Source organism: Varroa destructor, unplaced genomic scaffold (assembly GCF_002443255.2).
Source record: "Varroa destructor unplaced genomic scaffold, Vdes_3.0 BEIS01000001.1, whole genome shotgun sequence".
In the NCBI taxonomy this organism is placed as follows: domain Eukaryota; kingdom Metazoa; phylum Arthropoda; class Arachnida; order Mesostigmata; family Varroidae; genus Varroa; species Varroa destructor.
The window spans coordinates 52295738-52315681 of NW_019211454.1; the positions used below are offsets into that span (position 1 = coordinate 52295738).

The window sequence follows — 19944 nt, forward strand, 5'->3', positions numbered from 1 at the left end:
ACGATTGCTAAAAAGCGATATGAACGAATAACTTCATATTTGGTTTTGTGCATTTCCCTTGGACTTTTAGTGCTGTGCCGTATAATCGTTGGCAGTAAAAGAAGAATGCTTCAACTGGTGCTATGGCAGCTATCATTGGTTTGTGTGTTGATTATTATTGAAGAATGGCGACTTGTGATATGACTTGCGAATACAAATAATTAAGATTACATTGACCGAACTAATCGATAAAATCAATACGGATAGATCAACTTACTGAACTAGCGTATAATGGAATGCAATAGGGACTTCGTAGATCTAAATAAAATTAATACATTGTTGATTCAATGAAAAATAAACACGACTGTAATAATTAAAGTTATTACACGTTTTAAAATGGTATCAATGGTAAAAATCGTTGGACAACTACGTACTCTCAACCTGTACAAATACAAATGCAGATAGCAAATAGGAAAATAGCTACTAAATGTTTATTCAACAGATTTTTTTCTTTGTGTAATTGTAGCTTTGGAACTTTGAGCATGTCTCAACCAATATCGATAAAGAATTGCTCTAACGTATTATTCTCAGCTAAGGACAGTCACATAGACAAAGGTATAATAGCAGATGACGCGGAATAAATAACAGTTAGATAATTTCAGCAATAAATATTGATAGTATTTATTTTTCTTCCTACGCCATTCCTCACTATGGCAATACGTCTATTTCAAAAAAAAAACACCGGTACCTCAAAACATTCTGCCTTTCTCTCGTTCATCTTTTATTTGTAATAAAAACCGAAGAGATACTTTTCCCTTTTGTTTCATTTTTATTATGTTATTCTCGCTTCTTTATTTTATGATCTATAATCTATTACCTACATATACATTCATTATTTGTGTTCAGTTTAGATATCTGCGTGTCGTCGTCGACTGCATCCCCATTACATTTAACGTCATGATCTTTGATTTTAGGGCACTTTACTTTGCTCGTTTTCAGATACACTTTCACGTGGTGCCCACGTCTATCTTCTCTGTCATTTTCGAATGTTTGTTTGCAACTATAAATCCTGTGTAATCGGTCGTGTTAGGTCAGTGGCACGATGTCAATATCTGCTCACCTGCTATATAGTGTGATACTGTGACAGCTTTGCGATTATCACTCTGGTAGTGTAAACGGACGACAAATTTGCTACTTCGTTCAATTGTGAATGAAAAAAGTCGCCGACGCGATCTTTTCAATAATAAATAGCTGTTACTTCTTGTCAGTACGAAAGTAAAACAGGTCATTGTGATCGACCGTTCTAACACGGACCAGTTGCGTTCAATTGCTACTTAAGTAGTAGTAAAATTATGATCACATTTGACTAATCCGCTTCCTCTTTCAATAGGTGACTTTTATTAGGGTTTGTTATTCCTACAGCTTCACTTTTTAGAGTATTCAGACTTTGTCTTAGACGTCTGGCATTTGTTTTAGTCCATTTAGATGTACCACAACTCTGTCCATGCTAATGCAAATGTCAATTCTAAATTAAGTTAAAATTGAGTGTTCTGTTACTTCAGCGTTCGATTATAATATGCGCGTTGTTCCTCGTTTGAGCTGAGGACATCTATTAAGAAAAGGTTCGATTGCGTCTTAGTGCTCCACGTCTCCTGACTTTTACGGCTCTTTTCTTCGCTGTTGTATTTATTTGCGAAGTTAAAAGTTAAAGCTATCCCGCATCGCTGATCGCCGAACATTGCATCACTTTTTGATCTGTAGCTGACAATCTTATCGGTAACGGGCCTGGGTTTCTCGCAGCTGGGCAACGATGTTCTCGTAAAAGTCGATCTGACCCTGCAGGAACGTGTGCATCATTTCGCGGTAGTCGCGAACCTGAAACAAAGTGGCTTCTTCGATCAGTCTTCGATGTTAACTGAATTCTGTGTGTAATCCTTTTAAAGTTTCCCTCAACCGTGAGACGAAATAGCATAAATAGGTTGTCAAAGTACAACATAACTAGAAATTGATAAATACTACCCCGTTGATAAGTGAAGTGCATATAGATTCGGAGAAATCCTCTTTATAACGCGAAATGATCTCTGCATGCTAGCTTATCAATTACGCTATCATGTCAAGGGAAGATGTTGCAATAGGATTCGCACTATTTGTTAAACGCATTTGCAACGGTATCAGTTAAAACACCTACCCGTTCCTGCTGGAAGTGGGTGATTTCGGCGAGCGTGGCGTAGGTAACAACATCGGTCCTTCGGTTGATGTCCACGTAATCCTCGGCCGATACCTTGCCTTCGTCCCGCTGCCTTTGATATTCTTTGCGTTTGCCGAGGAACGTCCGGTGGATGTTAATTATATCGGGCCACGAGCTGAGAATACCTGTAAGGACAAACGCCAAAGGTGGTCAGAGTGCATTTTGAAATGGATCGATGACCGCACATCAGGCACGCAGGTGACACATGCGTTCGAACGTAGTAAATTCATCTACTGCGAAAATTGCATACAAACGGAACCGCACAGTCATGGGATTTACCTCGGTATTCGTATAACGTGTCAGCCATGTTTTCCCAATTGTGCCGTAACGTTTCATCATACAATCGGCCGATACTTTCGTACGTTTCTCCCGTGTGCCTGATTGACGAGTTTAATTGGCTATCAAGATTAGTCGTATCCAGTTCGAAAGCAATCGCCAAATCCTTAAATGCATCGGAAATCTTTATGCACTCTCGCTTGTACGGCCCTTGGCATTTTTTTATCTGGTCCTGCGCCGTTCGATAAAGGCTTTGCACCGAATCGTCCATTTTCGACGTGAACTTGATAAACGCCTCAGTTTGCCGCTCGACAGACGAGAGTTCCAATGGCGTCTCTGGAGCCTGTAGGATTTACGCACATTTATTCTAAGCGTTTCTTTTTATCCTAGTCTATTTTCTAACAGATCCATACCTGTCAGGTATTGTATGAAATGTGCCTTAAGAGAAATTACAACTAATATATTTTCATAAAAAACAATCGCCAGAATGATCCGACCGGGGAAAAAATCGGATGCTTAAAACATTAAATTTGCGTGCCGGTTATCATTAATGTTAACATAAGACGACATCACACCTGAATAGCATTAAAAAAGTTGGCTCCTTGTAGTTCATCCTTTTCGGCTTTCCGCTTGCCGACTTTCCATTGTTTTTCGTCACCACAAGTAAGAAAGTGGTGCCAAACAGCGGATTGTGAGAGGACGGGATGACGACACATCCTGTTCACCCACAATCGAAGCTGTTGCATACGATGCTCTAGATCACGTAGTTGACGTAGAGTTGGCGGAACATAGCACACAGAATCCAAGTAACGTAGAGCAAAGCAGTAGTTAATTCAATATATTAATTTGACTGTTTATAGTATAGTCTGTTTACAACTATATACGCAGGGTATGGCATTTAGATTGAGACTGACTTTGGCTAACTCTTCGTTATAATGATCGTACGCGATCACCCGCTACTCCTGCTACCATACGAAAACCTTTTTTTTTCCATAACAAACTTGTCGTGACGAGGAACCATGTATATTCTTGGGACTTAGGTGAAAATCAGTTATTATTCAATTTTTCCGCACTGGACAAACCCCTACCGAAGTTAAAGAAAAAGAAACTTTTTTAGCCGGAAACGAACGGCCTATCTTATTGGCAATCTTCAAGCGATTTCTTCATAAGCAAGCCGGGAAATCCTCAAAGTTCCGATTAAAAGAGCTTGAAAATGTATTAAATTGGTTCGGAAAGCTATTTTTTAATACTTTAGATTTTTACTAGAGAAATTACCAGCCGTTGTCATGAGGAGCATATGAATTGCCAACCGCGTCGTCCAAATAAACTTTGACTTCTAAACCATTTTTTTTTGGTCTTCTTGTACCTTCTTAACTTTTTGGCTGTTTAGAGCTATCGCAGTTTTGGGACTTTCGACTTACTATTATTTCAATCTATTCTTTCAAATTTAATTCTATATAATTAATATGCGGTTAGTGTTAAAGCTATAAGAAGCACTATTTTTAAAATGACTAGTTAGTGGTTAAGGTCTCGAATTTGAGCTGTAATCGCAGCGGAGATGGTCATATTGAATAAACATGAGCGTCAGCAATAGCACATGCAAAAAAATCCATTGAGGCACTTGCTCTTGTTCAAATACAGTAAAACACTTCCAATAGCAAAAAGCATGCGAAAAGGTTCGAAATTAGGTATATATATGCAAAAAGAATCGAGGAAGACCTGATTAAAAGTGATAATTGCATACGAAGCACGGGTCGCCAGGATCTATCTATCTATCTATAATAGGCACAAATCGGCCTGTATTAAATTTTTCGTTCAGCAGAACGAAAAAGCTCTGAACGACTTCGCAAATCGGCTGGCGTAATGAATCCCTACGAGTATGCTGTACTGACCGATAAATTCGTTCTCGTATCTTCCAGTGACCTGTTTGTCGGGTAGAGGAGGAATAGGGATGAGCGAGTATTTCTCTACAAGTCTTTCGTGTAGCCAATCGAAATGCTTATAACGTCGATAAACGGGCTGATTGTTGAATGACGGAATTACTGAGTACGCAATAAAGCTCTTCAAGCCTGACCATGACGCAAAAAAAGAAGAGGCAAATTTCAAGTTAGTTCTTCGTTTGAGATCTAGACTTTTCTAAAACAGAATTACGGTAATGTACTGGCTAGCATTTCATCTATTTCGTTGTAAGCCGCAGGTACTAGTTAAAAATCTACTGAGTGATATTGAGCATAGCTATTTTCCTTCGGTCCCTGATGCAGCTATTCTGATTCAATACTTCCTCAAACACTTTCAGATATTTCGACGACATATAAGCTTGGCAAAACGAACGTGCAGTAATCTTTATTCGTGCCTTTGATACAGATAGTTCTACTTGGAGCCGTGTGTACCTTTAAGCTTGGTTTCTTTTTTCGGCGATTTGATGCCGGCAGAGTACATTGCTTCGGGATAAGGTTGACTCCACGATATGACCCCGGCCGTGTCAACGATGGTAACATAGTCGGCGCTGTTGATTGCTACCTTGGCCGTACCAAGTAGAAAAGCTTCTCCACCGCTTTTAACGAAGTTCGAGAACCTGCGCGATAGCATGACACGCGTATATGCCAGTTAATTAAGTCGCCATTTGCAATTATCTGCCAGTCAAGAAGCAGTTAAACAGCAGCATTGGCCAGAATTGCCGGTGATACACACAGACAGAAATAGACAAAAAAAACACATTAACTTCGTGGTACGAGAACAGTATACCGAAAACCCATCTCTATAGGTCTCTCTTTTACTGACAAATGACATTAACAATTGGGGTTCTAGGCTGTACGGTTCAATGACGGCATCACCATTATCGCCGGTTGGGATAATCACGGCGGTGAACTAACCATCTTCACGTAGGCATAGAGAGGCCTCTATTTGTCTCTAACAGTTGACATTAGTACACATACCATTGTAGAGGTCGATATACGCATAGCCTTACCTAGGCGTAATACCAACAATAAGTTGAGACAAGTAAATCAGCGGTAAATAAAAAAAATAATTGAAAGTTAACAGATCTTTAAAGAATTCGAATGTGGAAACCATTGAAGAGAGGAATGTGATCGAGGTACCGCACCGTTTGGTCTCGATCAGCTGATCATTAGTTCAGCTGGGTCTGCGAGTCTGTCAACATAGTTGTTCACGATTGCTGTCGAAAAAAACTTGTTGGTTGTGTTTCCATATCGAAATGCAGTAATGCGAGAATTCAACCCCTAAATGATTTCCTGTTTGCTTCCCTGCCATTTAATTTGATCCATGAGTGTGCGTACAAAATCGAGACGGTGAAGACGAGACTACAACAAGACCCGTCCCTATAAAATCACCGATCTCTATATCTCTATACTCCTATCGATGAAAACGAGTGCGGTGTTATTGATAAAAACGAGAAACATTGACGAGATTTCGATTGACATGTTACAGGAATCAGCACATACAACTTTGATCGGACAGCAGGCGCCGAACGAGCAACAAACATCAGGCACAAAAACATACGCTAAGTCGTTGGCGTTTCTGTGAGATTGCGCTAGATTCCAGAGCTGTTCGCTCGCCATGGAAAGAACGTCGTATTATTTGCGGCATAAATATACCGTACAAGCCACAGCAACAGCCCTGACTCCGTCAGCAACAACGACACATAGACGAGTCATTACAACACGTCGTCATCGTTAATACCCCTGCGAGCACGCTATCCGGTCGACCCATCATCCTTAATGCGTAGATCGTCTTTCGGTCTCGATCAACGGCCAATTATCTTCACACTGCAATAGATCTAAGCGCGCGACAGCTCAGAACAAAAACGACCCCATACGAACAGGCGAATGCAAAAATACAAATTCGTGGGAAAAATCGGACTACGCAAGATATGATACGTCGGATTATTGTTGTCGCTAGGTCGCGATCCGAGATGCGTCGCTGTAATAATAGTAACTATTACTATTAGCTATACCGCTATCCGGCGTGCCGTTGTAAACCTCATTGAGCTTTGACAGTGATGCGTTTAAAACAATAATAGTTACTAGTTGCTCTGAATGACAAAGCCTGCCGTTGGCAGCTTATGTCTGAAGTATGCATGTAATACTGACGGCACAAGTAAGATGTGTTACTCATTGCGTTTCCCAAAAAAAGAAATCGTCTACCGTATTTATCCACGCATAGCACTGTAATGTGACAACTTCAGCGATCCTTTTCGCGCGATACTTACTGATTAAGAAGCATGTTTCCTCACAAAATATTTTCCCTTGACAACAAATTGACACATAATACCATTACGTATGGCAAACTTATTTATTTAATAAAAAATAGTAAGTTATGTCTTGTCTTATATGTATATGACATATATATATATGTCATATATGCATATGATATTATATCGTTCACGTATCATCACATTTGCGTCCACCGCAAAGCAACGCGCAAGCCATTGGTGATATGTAATGGCTTAGTGGGTAACTTATTTACTTGTGTTACACACCTAGAAACACGTTGTGGTGTAAGTTCGAACCCGTATATGGGCATCTTTTGTTTGGTGTTGAGCCAGCCGTTTCATGAAATGTCTACTGACGAAACCGAACGTAAAACTCGAAACGTGGAAATAATTTGGGGTAAATTGTTCTCCTATACGCAGAAAGCCGAACCAGCCTCCTACAGTCGCACTTATACGTGGGCTAAATTTTTTGGCGATGGCAACGATACGCTCGTTAAGCTAAAAACGATGGAATTGACGCCAGACTCAACTTGAACTCAGAGTAATAATAGAATAGCAAATACAGGTATGTGACAATCACATAGTCTCTGTATAATAGAAGGCTGTATGGCACAGATTTGACGCTGCTTCTGTGCACAGCTGTGGCAAATGGTATGTTACACTAACTATAACAACGCCTAAGACAACGCATGTTGTATTGTAACACGAAGTAACGTCAGTGTAATCAGGCTACCGATTTGACTCGTCGGTGTCTGCCAGCGACTTTTCGCTGAACCCAGAATAACGAACATACGAAAATATACGCATTCAAACTGATATCGTAATGGGATTTGATTTGCTCAACAGATCCCAATGATTACTCGTTGGCCTACTTTAATGCTTGCAGGACATTGTAGCCTTCTGTCGCTGTATCTGTGGTCTGAAGCAGAAGATTTTGTATTAACTGCAGACAAACATTGGATGGCTGTTTTTTTGTTGGAGCTTTCAAATCTTCCAACCGGCACCTGCTTTGTATTGGCCTAGTCCCGAAATCATTATATTTAATTACGATCATTATGAACGACCATTTACGTCAAAAAGTTACGTCTATGATACATCTATAATCAAAGTGATTTACTCAACAAAACAATACGGTATCTTTTTCTTGTGAACAATTAATAAATATTAGATTTCTAAAGTAATGACAGTCTACGCGAAGGCATATTTGCGATAAATTATCAAAAGTCAAACAGAAGTGAACTCACCTATTGAAACGCCTAACAGTGCCTGTCCGAATCGCATTTACTTCAGGTCTTCCCGTAATATCTCCCGAGTCACGTGGAATACTGTAATCGGTAACAAATACACAGTTCGGTGGACATTCCTTTTTTTATGGTTTAAAATATAAATGGCTTAAAGATATATATGATGTAATCGAACTATTATGCCGGTTGAACGCAACGAAACGACAACACATGAATATCTCCAAGCCACGGTACTATACAGTAACTTCGTATTTCATTGATCACATTACCTGAGTCCGAAGTTACCCTGCCCCGTGAGTCCTCTCTGCGAGGCACCGTAGCCCGGCGCATGGTGTGAAGTCGGAGTTTCGTCGTCCTCGTCCCAATCATCCCAGTCTGAAGTTGCATCTGACCCATTGCCAACGGACGGCGCCACGTAGGGAGGCTGTGACGTTACGTAGCTCTCCGGAAACAGACCCGCTTCGCCTACGGTATAAGCAACCTAAGGTTTAGTTTGCAATCTGAAAAATCTGAATGGTCTATTAAGCTACAGAAAGTGAGTATTAACGAAAGCATTATAACAATCAACAAGACGGATCCGGTTGATATTTATTTTGCGTCTCAGCAACAGGCCTCTATTAAATCAGTTCAATAGAGACCTAATTATTTGACTATCCAGGGTTTTCACAGGTAGATTTTTAGATTAGGTAGACAAATTGTCACGGATCAACTGACGGCTCTTTGCCATGTGAAATTTGTATTGAGGACTAATTTTGTTCCCGTTCTGTTATGATAATGATTATGGAATAAACTAAAAAGAAAGTTAGTCTATCATGGATGCAGTCGTAAGGTCATGCATGTACATGCACAGGGGACTCTAAGGCAAAGATTATAGGGAAAAATATAGGCAGCAATCATTTGAAATAAAAGTATCGCTATCTCCCTAAAACACGTTTGTAACAAAATTAAACGATTCTTGATGATGTAACAAATAACACTTCGTGAAGATTTCGACAAAATACATAATGTAAGGCTGTTAGTTCATGTACTGGCTAACCGATACGCACAAGTTAGACATATTTTTTCCGATGCATGACATTAACATGACAGATATACTGAAAAAGCGTACTTGGTTTATTTGTCTTGCATTAATGAACGAAGATGTCACGCCGGATGTACAAAACTTTCTAAGCAGCTGTTGCTAGTTCGTGTTCCCGGGTCTTACCAAGAACGTTTTATGCGATAGATGATACAAGCATACTCGAACCGGTTCGCCTTTTTTGACGGTAGGTAAATAGACTTTGTCAAGAGTTAGTTCCGACTTGTTTTTTGCGACCGTTGAACGGCCTTTTTCCTTCTTGCTGAGTTCTTGTGATTCAGGTGCCACGACTGGTCTCACTTCACCATTCAGTGGGCCAGCGGCCCTACTATATACCAATCAGTGTGAATGAGCCTTGTTAGCCACGTGTTTCGGCCAAACTTAGTTGACTTGCCATGTTTGGCTAGCGAGTGTTACCCGAGGTCATGGCAGCGGACTACTGAACGTATACACATTGAAAACATAGTACATCGAAAACGTGAATATACAAGCCGTAAAAAACCATTGCATTCGCCCCCATGCATGCCCACACTATAATATACATGCTGTGTAGCAGACATAGCGTCAATGCGTCGATAGGCAGACAATATTATTACCGCTTTTTTGGACACCCAGTATTCATTGGAGTTGGCATAAGATCCTTTGATTTTGTTTTGATCCACCAACTGCTTTCCCTGCATGAACGGCAAATCGAGAAGCAAAAATAGTAATAAAGGTAGTCGCGCAGCGGAGGATTCTTTATTCTTGCGGTAAAAAGAATGCGCTAAATGTTGATGGGAGTGATCATGGGATTCGAAAAGATGTAGCTCACGTAAGATTAGAACACATATTTCTATCTTTACTTGTGTATTTATGTCTGTATGAATGCTAAATTTTAGAAGGGATTGCAACGATATTCTTTTATTATATGATTTGAAACAAAACAGCAGAAGAACGAAAATTAGCGTAGTAACTTTGCTAAGGCCTTTTTTGAAAATGCTCTTTTGAAGAGCATTTTGTAAAAAAGCCGTTTCGTTTTTACCAGAAGTTAGTCTATACGTATTTAGCACGAAACAAATGTCCAAATTTAACGAACTGACCTATTTTGCCCACGTGTTGCCTAGACGCACAGAGTTCTATATACTGAGAATGATATGCAAAAAACGAATAGATGCCTAGCTTTTTATGTTATGCACAGAAGCTCAACGAGCTAGCGGACTCTGGTCGCTCGCGGATTGCCTTACTGAATTTGATTGGGAATACCGCAGCATACGGTAAACATGACATTGACGTGGCCATGCTTTGACACTGTGCTCATATAGTTTATTTAGTTAAGTCTTATCGAAAACACAACACCGTCTACCGTATTACATCACCGAAGAAATTTCGATTCTGCTAACGCAGTATGCGTCACCCGATCTATTGAGCATGACTTCCGCGCAAGCCCATAAAACGTTCATAAATAACACGGAAATATTAAAGAAAGCTACAGATCAACTTGAACCCTGTGTCCATGTTCAAGTTGTCAAGAGTTTGATTTACTATTTATTACAAATTCATCTGCAGCAAAATATTCAACGCCATCTACCCTGCCACAGATAATAAAGGAACAGATAATAAAGTGCTTCGGATATTATGTCCGACTTTTGCTTCCGAAGGCTGAACGAATAATACGATGTCAACCATTCCCTGTCAGAGATTTTCGGTTTTTTTTCTAACATGTAAGCCTAGATCTTAGTGTTATACAACACTAAGATCTAGGCTCCAATGTTTTTGGCTTGAGGAAATATACGTTATAAAGGTTTGCCATAAACTCAAGATGGACGTATTCGGGGATAACAATACGTGCAATAGAGATCGAACGGATTATCTCGTTTACAAGTAGGATGGCATAAGACTGTGAACATTTTTGGCGGTCACCTTGTTACCAGGATCGCCATTGGTAGTTTAGCATCCATTCATAGAAACACTAAATGTTCGATATGAGCTATTACGCTGCGGTCGCTCTGGGATTGGCTGTGTTCCAACGGAGCTCACTTTCGACTAATTATGTTTATTTGTTCTGTAGTAAATGGATCGCTATTTCAATCTCTGAGATTGACGCACTTTTAATAACGCGTTTACTTCCAGCATGTGTCAACGGTACGAATCACAAAATATGCTCAATATATGATTCAAAAGCGCAATTAATCAATTTTAATTAAGTAGTCTTAATTACGTAAATAAGTAATCCAATGCGATCATACATTGAATTGAAGGGCAATTTGGAACAGCCTTAAATGGCTTTTACATTTGTTCCATAGAACTCAAATTGAAAAAAAGCCCCGTGAAGACCTTTATTAGTAGGATGAGCAAGTTTGGGTAACGTGTAAGGACAACGGAAATGTTCGTCATTCGGAAAATTGCAGTTAAACAGCACTTTGAAGAAGGATATAGGTATAATACCAGACAACAATTGGTTGCTAGCGAATCCTTTAGGCACCAAGGACTCAGCTCAAAAATCACTACAGGCGAGTTGCTTATGGTCATGCAGCTTGCGAAAACCTCGATCAGGTGGCACAGCATTTTCTGGATCTAGTATGGAGCATAACAAGTTTTCCGATATTTTATTCGGTTTTATTTTGCCCAACTTTTGTTCTCGGCCATTAAATGCTTAGTTTTCCATTGATACCCAGCTGACACTCCATACAGGCTCTACGTTGATTGTGCTTAACGAACTCGAATGGCAATAGTTCGAGCTACGGTGAAGCGACAAATCCCTAATTTTAACTTGACTTTAAGTTGATTATGGACACTGTTTAGTTATAGTGATAAACACAGAAATTCATAGGATATTGGATACACGACTGAAATCTGTTAAAACTTTGAAGGCAAGACTTTCAATTTATTATTCAGTAGATATTTAGTGAAAAGCACGATGTCCCTATCATGTATTAACCTATTTTCATTACAGAACAAACCGAAACGGTATGTCGTGTACTAAAAGCCATGTTCCAATACCTTCCATCGACAATCTAAACAGACCAATTGGAGTAGATCGTGTTCCGGTCTTTTCACTTGTAATGGGCGGAAAACATTTACTGACAAAAGGTGCTCACGTCGTTTCAATATTGGCCACTTAAACTGAACAAAAACGACTTTCATTCTTATTAGAAAAATGAGGAATCGCACAGCGACGAGTGTCGAATCGCCTACATCATCTTATATTTCCTTAATCAGCCCTTAAAGCAACAGCAGCAACGAGAAATAGGGAGCCAGCACCCCAAAGGCTCAATCCACTTGATGGCGGTTGGCCTTTTCCACTGGTTTTAATCTATACGTATGCTGTCTGGTGATTATCACCGTTATAGTGGCCTGCTTGCTTTTTGCTCTATTCTTAGGTGGTGTTCCGCTGGTCGCACTGATCCCAATCTGTCCCAAATGTCTCTGTTTAACTAGACACAAACAACTCGCCCCCATTTATTGATGGCGTAACGCCTTTTTGATTATGCTAACGTTGCGTCGTGTGAGTACGCACTGCCCGTATAACGTAAGCAAAACCTGGACCAGAAACATATTATAGATTCAGACAAATTATTGTAAAATGCAAATACCTCTCGTCTCGTCTAATCCTTTCATGCTAAAATTTTGCGCGCTATTAGTCTCAACGACCAATAAGGCTGGTGTGCCTCTTGACTCCTGGACTGATAAATACTGAATGCCTCATCCTAGTAAACCAAACTAATACTCCTACTACATACTACTTGCTGTCATGCTATTTGCTCACCATTGCATCCCTGAATGATAGCAGCGCTGATATAACGGTCGGGCCGCTGGCATCGACACGAATAACGTTAACGCCAAGGACAAAAGCACTGTACTCAAGTGACTACGTCGAGAGCCACTACGCAGCAGGGTTCATTCAAATACATATTCATAAATACTCTATTACATAACCGAAGCATAAAATTCCTAGTAAAAGCGAACTCCGACCAATCTATTACATAGAGCTGCCGCATTACATGCTAGCTCAGCATGTGATATTGCAGTTGCCTGGCATTTTGTGTTCGAAAAATACAATTGACGACTAATAGTGTTATAACTATTAGCCACGGTACCAGAATGAACAACCCTAAGATTTGTTCATGACAGTCAACTATATGCCAAGAAGAGCACGTTTTGGAGAAGTGCCTTCGGAGCGGACGACTAATTCCTACTAGTGCTTATCAGTGCATCATCTTAACACTGTAATCGATAACATGGACATTTCAAGGAAAAACGGCAGTCTACAGTAATGCTGTGCCTCATTTTGAATTCAGTAATCTATAAATCTATCAGTTTCTCAGTTCTCGGAGGCCAACGAAAACAAGAAATCATTGGATTTCGCCATTTGAACGAGCAGCGAAGCTCAAAAAATAGCTACGCTTTAACTGACATATTCAACTATAGAGAGAACGAGTGCTCTAGCTGAATTCTAGCGCACCAATTATGTGAATTAACAATTCATTGAAAACTGGCTAGACGGAATTAATGTGCCTCGTTTATATTTAATGTGCCACGTGACTTTAAAAGCATGAGCTTATTTGAAGAGAACGCTTTTATGGCACACAGTTTGCTACAGTTTGCCCACGGCTATACCTCTATCACCTTATCGCTACTGCCAGCTTTCGTTGGCGCCGACTACTTGTTTTAATCTTTGGGGCTTTTATCGCTTTATGTATAGCAATGAAATTATTTCTTTATTCTTGGTGCATTCCACCATCGAGCACAAAAATACAATAATACGTTTAATTATATTTAACTCCTAAACAGAAAGTCCCAACATATAATCGTCTATGCATGATGCATTATTATGCCGAGCTAGTTCGAGCTGGTACGACAACAGAACAGTAACTGCTGGAAGTGTAAGCTAGTTGGTTCTGCGGGACAGTGTAACAGTATGAGCGTTGCAATTGTTCCCCTGATGAGGCGACTACGACGGTATAGGAAGCTGCGGATTAAGAAGCACAAAGGATGCCAGGGCCACGATATGCACAGACGGAAATGTAAAAGCAGAGCTTTTGCGTAGGGGAAATTGAAGCACTGACCGATATCGGTCGGGTATTCGTTTGGCGAAGACAATGACCCACAGAAAAGAGGCAAACAGAATCGGCCTAAAACACCAGCTGCGGTCGTAGGTGAGCTAATCCAAAGGGTATGCTGTTAGTTTAACGTGTGGTGACTTCTAATGGACGACCTGACAATGGACAAAACGGCCACCGACGCTAGAAACAATGTAACAACAGCAATCGTAAGAGGGTACCCACCAGATCAGACCAATGGGTATCCACATAAAGTCTGAGTTAGGGTGAGCTGAAAACCAAGGAAACACGAGAAACAAAAAGGTCAAGACCGTAAGCTAATAATCCTAGCAAAAAGAACCAAGAAAAGCCCTCTGCTTTGCCTAACCTCTTTCGTTAGTCAATTTTTTTCCATGTGAGGTACTCCGCACGAAAGGAAGCCAGAGGTCGAGTAGGCAAAGAAAAGGCTACTTGTGCCTCAGCTCACGGTTACATCGAACGTAGAGAATAACAGTAACAGAAACGAAGCTATGAAACCCATCACGAAGCATCATCAATCGACGCGTCTTTAAGTCCGTAGTAACCTTTAGCAACTAGCCGCTAAAATAAAACCAACGGGCGAAGAAAGAAAAAGGCTACATAGCACAACGAGGTGCCCTTTTGACAAAGAAACATCAATTATGCCCATATAGCTGCCCATACAGAAAAAAATTATTTGGTTCCTCTTTGTACTGTTCGGTAGTGCCACAATAAATGTGGTTATGATGCTGATAATAACAGTGGACCTCTTATATTTTAATTATCATCATGACAATGATAGTTTACTTACCAAAATATGTTTTTACCCGAATATAGGCATGGCATGAGTCAACCCATGCTCAGTAACCAAACTAGCTGTCGGAAAAAATATCCAGAGGCTAACCTTATTGCGCACTTTCCTTATTTGTACCTTGTACGGTTGATAAAATATGGTTCGAACGCTCCTACAGGTACATCTATCGGATACGTTTGTCCCCAATAGAATTAAATATGAAAAGCTTAAAAATAAAATGATACGTATATCGTTCATGTGGTGCTTCAAATGCATTAGACGACTCACGGCCTCCATGGTGTGCAGATCTGTTATGTAGTATCACATAATCCACTTGCTTCTTTGGGTCCATGTAGCATTATAGCCATACATTACACTTGCACAATATGCAACGGCCTTAAGCAACGGCATCGTAAATGGTTGTTTGACCCCCAGAAATTTGCTACGCCTAACTGTAACGTGTGAACATACAATGTTTTAATAGATATGCAGCAGAGAAATGGGTTACTGCATCGACTAAGCTGAGTGACGATCGCTTACCTCGACAGTCACAAATATCAACATCCATTGATTTTGAATCATAACGAGCCCAGTAATTCAGTACGTCGAATGTAATACTCAACAAAGTACTTGAAAAGTTTTACATTCGCTTGCGCTGGTAAACATTGTCAGACGAATAAAACATAGATTCAGATGCTATGATATTTTATGTTGATAGTGACAGTTTACGAGAATTTGTAAACCGACAGTTTATACCACTATAGAATATAAAGGGTGTACCGCTAGATTGTGAAAGTCTTGAATATGAAACACTCCTGAACAAATGGCATTTATTCGAGGCTTCCAATCCGCACGATAAAATCAAAGACTGTCACAATCTGCAGATTTTTAATAGCGACAGATACTGTTAGTAAGAGCAAACAACTTCAGAAAAAGAAAAGGACATACACATAGACACAAGAAAAGAATAGGAAAAATTTATCACATTGAGTTAAGATTGAACAAGTTCGAAACTTAATAAGATGATTGCTATGTGCACACCAAACTAGACGAAAAGTGACAGACAATTCAATCCAACCCTCAGTGACCTAAGGATATTTCGATAGCCGCACGCTTATAAGACTTTGGCTGCACAGACAACACGCGGATACGGGAATCAAACACAGGGACAGTGTCTGGCACTCACAAAAGCGAATGGCCACTGCTGCAAATGGTCGCATACTATGGGAAGGGTTTCCTCGAAAAATTTAGATAGAAAGAAGTGTTTAGGAACGACGTAGTTGTATATATATATACAGCTACCTTGCGCTGGTGGTTGGTTTTGCTGCTGCTGCTGCTGCTGCTGCTGCTGCTGGTTGTGGGCAACAAGATCAAGCAGACCTGCCGGTGTACCCCAGTCATCATCGGTGGATCCAGCCCTTGACGGCTGCGAAGAGCCCCCGGAAAAACCGGAGGAAGTTCCATGGCTTATCGAGTTCGTCTCTGTTGTCGGAGACATCTCCGAGGAGCTTCCGATGAAATCAATATACGTCTCCGGAAACAGGCCCGATTCGCCTGGTTCATAATGCCAATGAGCCACGTATCGTTCAGAAATCCTTGGTTATACATACAATTTGTTCTCCCTAGTAAAATGAACGTCTCCATTTTATTTTTCACAAAATATCTTTGTTCTATTGACACACTTGCAAATTATACTATTTTTCACCTGCTTAGAAAAAGATTCTCGTATCAGGTACGATTGATTACTGACCAAACCTATAAGCGCATTAATCACCGGCTAGAAATGTATTAGTACAACTGTTGCTTTTAATACTATGCAAAGCTGAATTAACTATAAAGTATTAAAAGTAAGAGTTGTAGTCAAATTTTTTCGTTCGAAAATTATCAGTTTGAAGATAGCATTAAAACAGGCCTAAAAAAGCCTTACATTAAATAATTTTACAATTGAATAAATCTTGCTCAGGAGGTCTCTGGTGCGAACAAAATATTTTGACTTGGAATCGTCCTCTAGCCAAGGTGGCAAGAACGTTTCAGGAACAACCTGATAGTCTAAGCTATTCATCCCTTTTCATTATTATGTCAACACATTCACATACTGTAGAGATCAGCTCAGTAGATCCCAATCTAGGTCAAAGAGAAATTTATTATCTAATAAAAGAGAAAGAATCTAAATCCACCAGTGTTCACATGTCTGCTAGTTCTTTCACCTAATAAACTGTGTTTTTTAAAAGTATAAACAGATAAAAAAAGCAGAGACAGCAAACGAATGTATCCTAATGAAACTCATACCGTAAATGTGGTCAAACTGACTTGATAATGAAATATTCTGAAATATAACATACATATACAGTATTAAACTGACTTCTGTAAAAATATATTTTACTCTTAAACATTCAATATTTAGTTGTAACAAAGTCATCAACACCTCAGCAGCTCCACCAATGAATTCGCCTTTTTTATGACCATTTTACAGCAGTAATGACTAGTTCCCCTAAATTGGCAAAAAACACATGGTAGTAGAAGCAGTAAATTAATAGCAACCTTGATGTAAGCAACTATTATGGTTATAAACGAAAATCACTAGACGCAGACAGAGACCGTCAGTTCGCAGTAACTAAACCTGCTATTTTTTAAGCATCACCGACAGTAAGATTAATAATAATGTATTCTATTATAGCGAGTTATCAAACTATTCCCTTCTGGAAACACAGCTTTTTTTTTTTTTTTTTTTGTTAGACCTTTCTTGTACGAACGCAAGCTTTTTATTTTTATTAACATTTTTATAGAAATTGCACAATACGCGTGAACACAGACGGTAATATCAACATATGCGTAGCATAGAGCGTTCTACTTTTTTGATGAATGGATACACTGCAAAATTTTAAAATCAGCTTCCTTGCATTCACAGCATATTATGCGACAAACAGTAAACGGTCTGTAAAAAAGTTACTAGCATCAAAAGAGTAGGCTCAAATACACAATGTTACTAGTGTATTCTTAAGGGTGGCCTTAATCGTGCAAATTGTATCATGATATAGTTAAAGCGTGGCCACGAATCCACTTTTTACTAAGTTGCTATATTTTCATTCGTAACTTGTTTCTGGAGCATTCACTTGCTAATTTTCTCTAGAAAGTATGGGACACTAAGTAATGTTCACTATATATATACACAGTCTTTTTTTTATCTAAAAGCAATTTCGCATGTTTGAGTATACTAAATACTTGCTTACTGAACATATATTGATGCCGTAGAATCAAACCCTTCAACAGAAATAACAAAAGGAACTGCGTCGTCACACGCATCGCGACCAAAATAAGAGTGACATGCTAGCGAGCTAATAACAACTTAGGTAACAACGACAGGAAAAACATGCCCCGATCCACGCAACAGTATGTGAAACGCAAACGAGAAATACACATTTAAACGATCCAGAATCATTCGGTGTTTACTCAGTGATTTCAATAACTTCCCACTTTAATTCCATGATAGTATATACATGCTAATTCTACGACTTGCAACGTATGCTTATACCAATCAAATTTGACAACTGAGCCGATAATCTGTCAGCAGTTGGGACGAAAACGATTGTCTTTTACCTAAATAAACAAGAAAAGCTAACAATCTTTCGTTTCCTAGTCACAGTGAACTAGCATCGTGAACGATACGTTTTTCCCTCGTGTTGTCACCGACGAAATAGACCACACCATTTCGAGAGACTTGGAAAAGGCGACTCCAACAAACGGCTGAAGACCCGCCCAATAGTACAACTACGATTGTCGGGTGTCCCTTGTGCCATTCCGACCCTCAATCATTTATCAGCCGTTGGCGCTTTCCTTCATGTTCGTTGCATATACATTATACAGCCTCGATCGCCCGTAAATGCCGCTAGTTATTTATCGTTGTCATATCATAGCTATCCTACTGTGCAAAAGAGACATAACACAGGCTCGGGAAATAAAAACAAGCACGGATCAGTGCAACGAAGATGGTCGACGTGTCTGTCAACTCACATCATAACCGAATCGGATAGTATTGTTTTTGCTGATAAGTAAAATAAATAAGACGCAAATTTAAAATCGCTATAAATATAATAATTATTTTTTTAAGTTCATATATAGGTAGACACTGTTAAATTATGTCGTCCAAAATTATCTCCACATATCGCTAATCGAGAAAAACACAATAAGAAAACACTTTTCTTTTCAACTTCACAATCATGCATATTATTACACTTTTGTATGTGTGTTGTTGAAAGATAGCGGCTGGCTTTTTCTTGACTTTAACAGCCCAGGTGAATCTATTAAACTATCATTTGCTTGTTTCTAGGTCGGATTATACGAAAATAATTGGACATTTCCTTAATTTTTATCGACTCATTTTCTTCTAGCTTGGAGCAAAGGTCGGGCCGGTCTTGAACGTACTCCGAAGTGGCAGTTGCCAGCTGACGACGTGTGCTTTTTACACTTGAAAGTCCTAAACGGCCGGTAGAACCAACGGTCAAAAAGGGTTCGAACCGGAAGAGAAAGAAGTGGGGAAATTAGGATGAAAACGGTCTCATTCTCATTTGATGTCTGCGTGAGAGAGTCTAGCCCGTACGTCGACTATGTACTACTCTTACTATCAGATGTTTTCACAATGTTACTTTTTTTCATAATCTGCTTTTTTACCTTTCGCGTTGATGCCTTCGCACCACCCTTCGCCGACATTCCGATTTGTTACTGTCACTGTATCTCCTTCTCGAATGTTAATTTCACCGGGCGCCTGCGCCTCGAAGTCGTACAGAACCTTAGCCTTCACATGGCTCATGGCGTTTGCTTACCTACACCCCCGTGTCCCACAGTAATACTGCGGGTGAGCCACGAGCGGCGGCAACGAACAAGCACCTGACGAAGGCACGCACTCACACACACATCCACACACAGACGAATGCACCGTCGAACAACGAAAAGATCCAGCTATTGGCGACGAAAAACCGAACGACTACAAAAGACCGCTAAAATTTCTTCGCGTTTTCAATTGGATTCCGGATTTTTTGGCTGCGAACAATTCACTCTCTAC

General features: G+C 39.8%; 1 protein-coding gene across 5 annotated transcripts; it reads right to left on the reverse strand.

Annotated features, from left to right (window-relative positions):
- Window positions 1-728: 728 nt before the first annotated feature.
- Window positions 729-19692, reverse strand: SH3PX1 (sorting nexin 33-like protein SH3PX1). Of its 5 annotated transcripts, none has more exons than XM_022817706.2 (10): window positions 19554-19692; window positions 16188-16439; window positions 8248-8443; window positions 7979-8059; window positions 4894-5078; window positions 4396-4572; window positions 3079-3257; window positions 2507-2846; window positions 2168-2352; window positions 729-1854 (listed from the first exon to the last, which is right to left on the reverse strand). In XM_022817706.2, exons 1-10 carry the CDS (start codon window positions 19690-19692, stop codon window positions 1750-1752), a joined length of 1839 nt encoding a protein of 612 aa, XP_022673441.1. In that variant the 3' UTR covers window positions 729-1749. The 5 variants fall into 5 exon arrangements, with proteins under 5 accessions (XP_022673441.1, XP_086834330.1, XP_022673442.1 ...); XM_086978204.1 differs by lacking the exon at window positions 19554-19692 and adding an exon at window positions 18116-18505; XM_022817707.2 differs by lacking the exon at window positions 16188-16439.
- Window positions 19693-19944: the final 252 nt, after the last annotated feature.

Coding starts and splice junctions, on each gene's coding strand:
- SH3PX1 (XM_022817706.2), bottom strand. CDS start 19,692: ATGAGCCATGTGAAGGCTAAGGTTCTGTACGACTTCGAGGCGCAGGCG. Junction 8,060..8,247: donor CAGGGTAACTTCGGACTCAG/GTAATGTGATCA, acceptor TACCGATTACAG/TATTCCACGTGACTCGGGAG. Junction 1,855..2,167: donor CCCACTTCCAGCAGGAACGG/GTAGGTGTTTTA, acceptor ACTTTGTTTCAG/GTTCGCGACTACCGCGAAAT.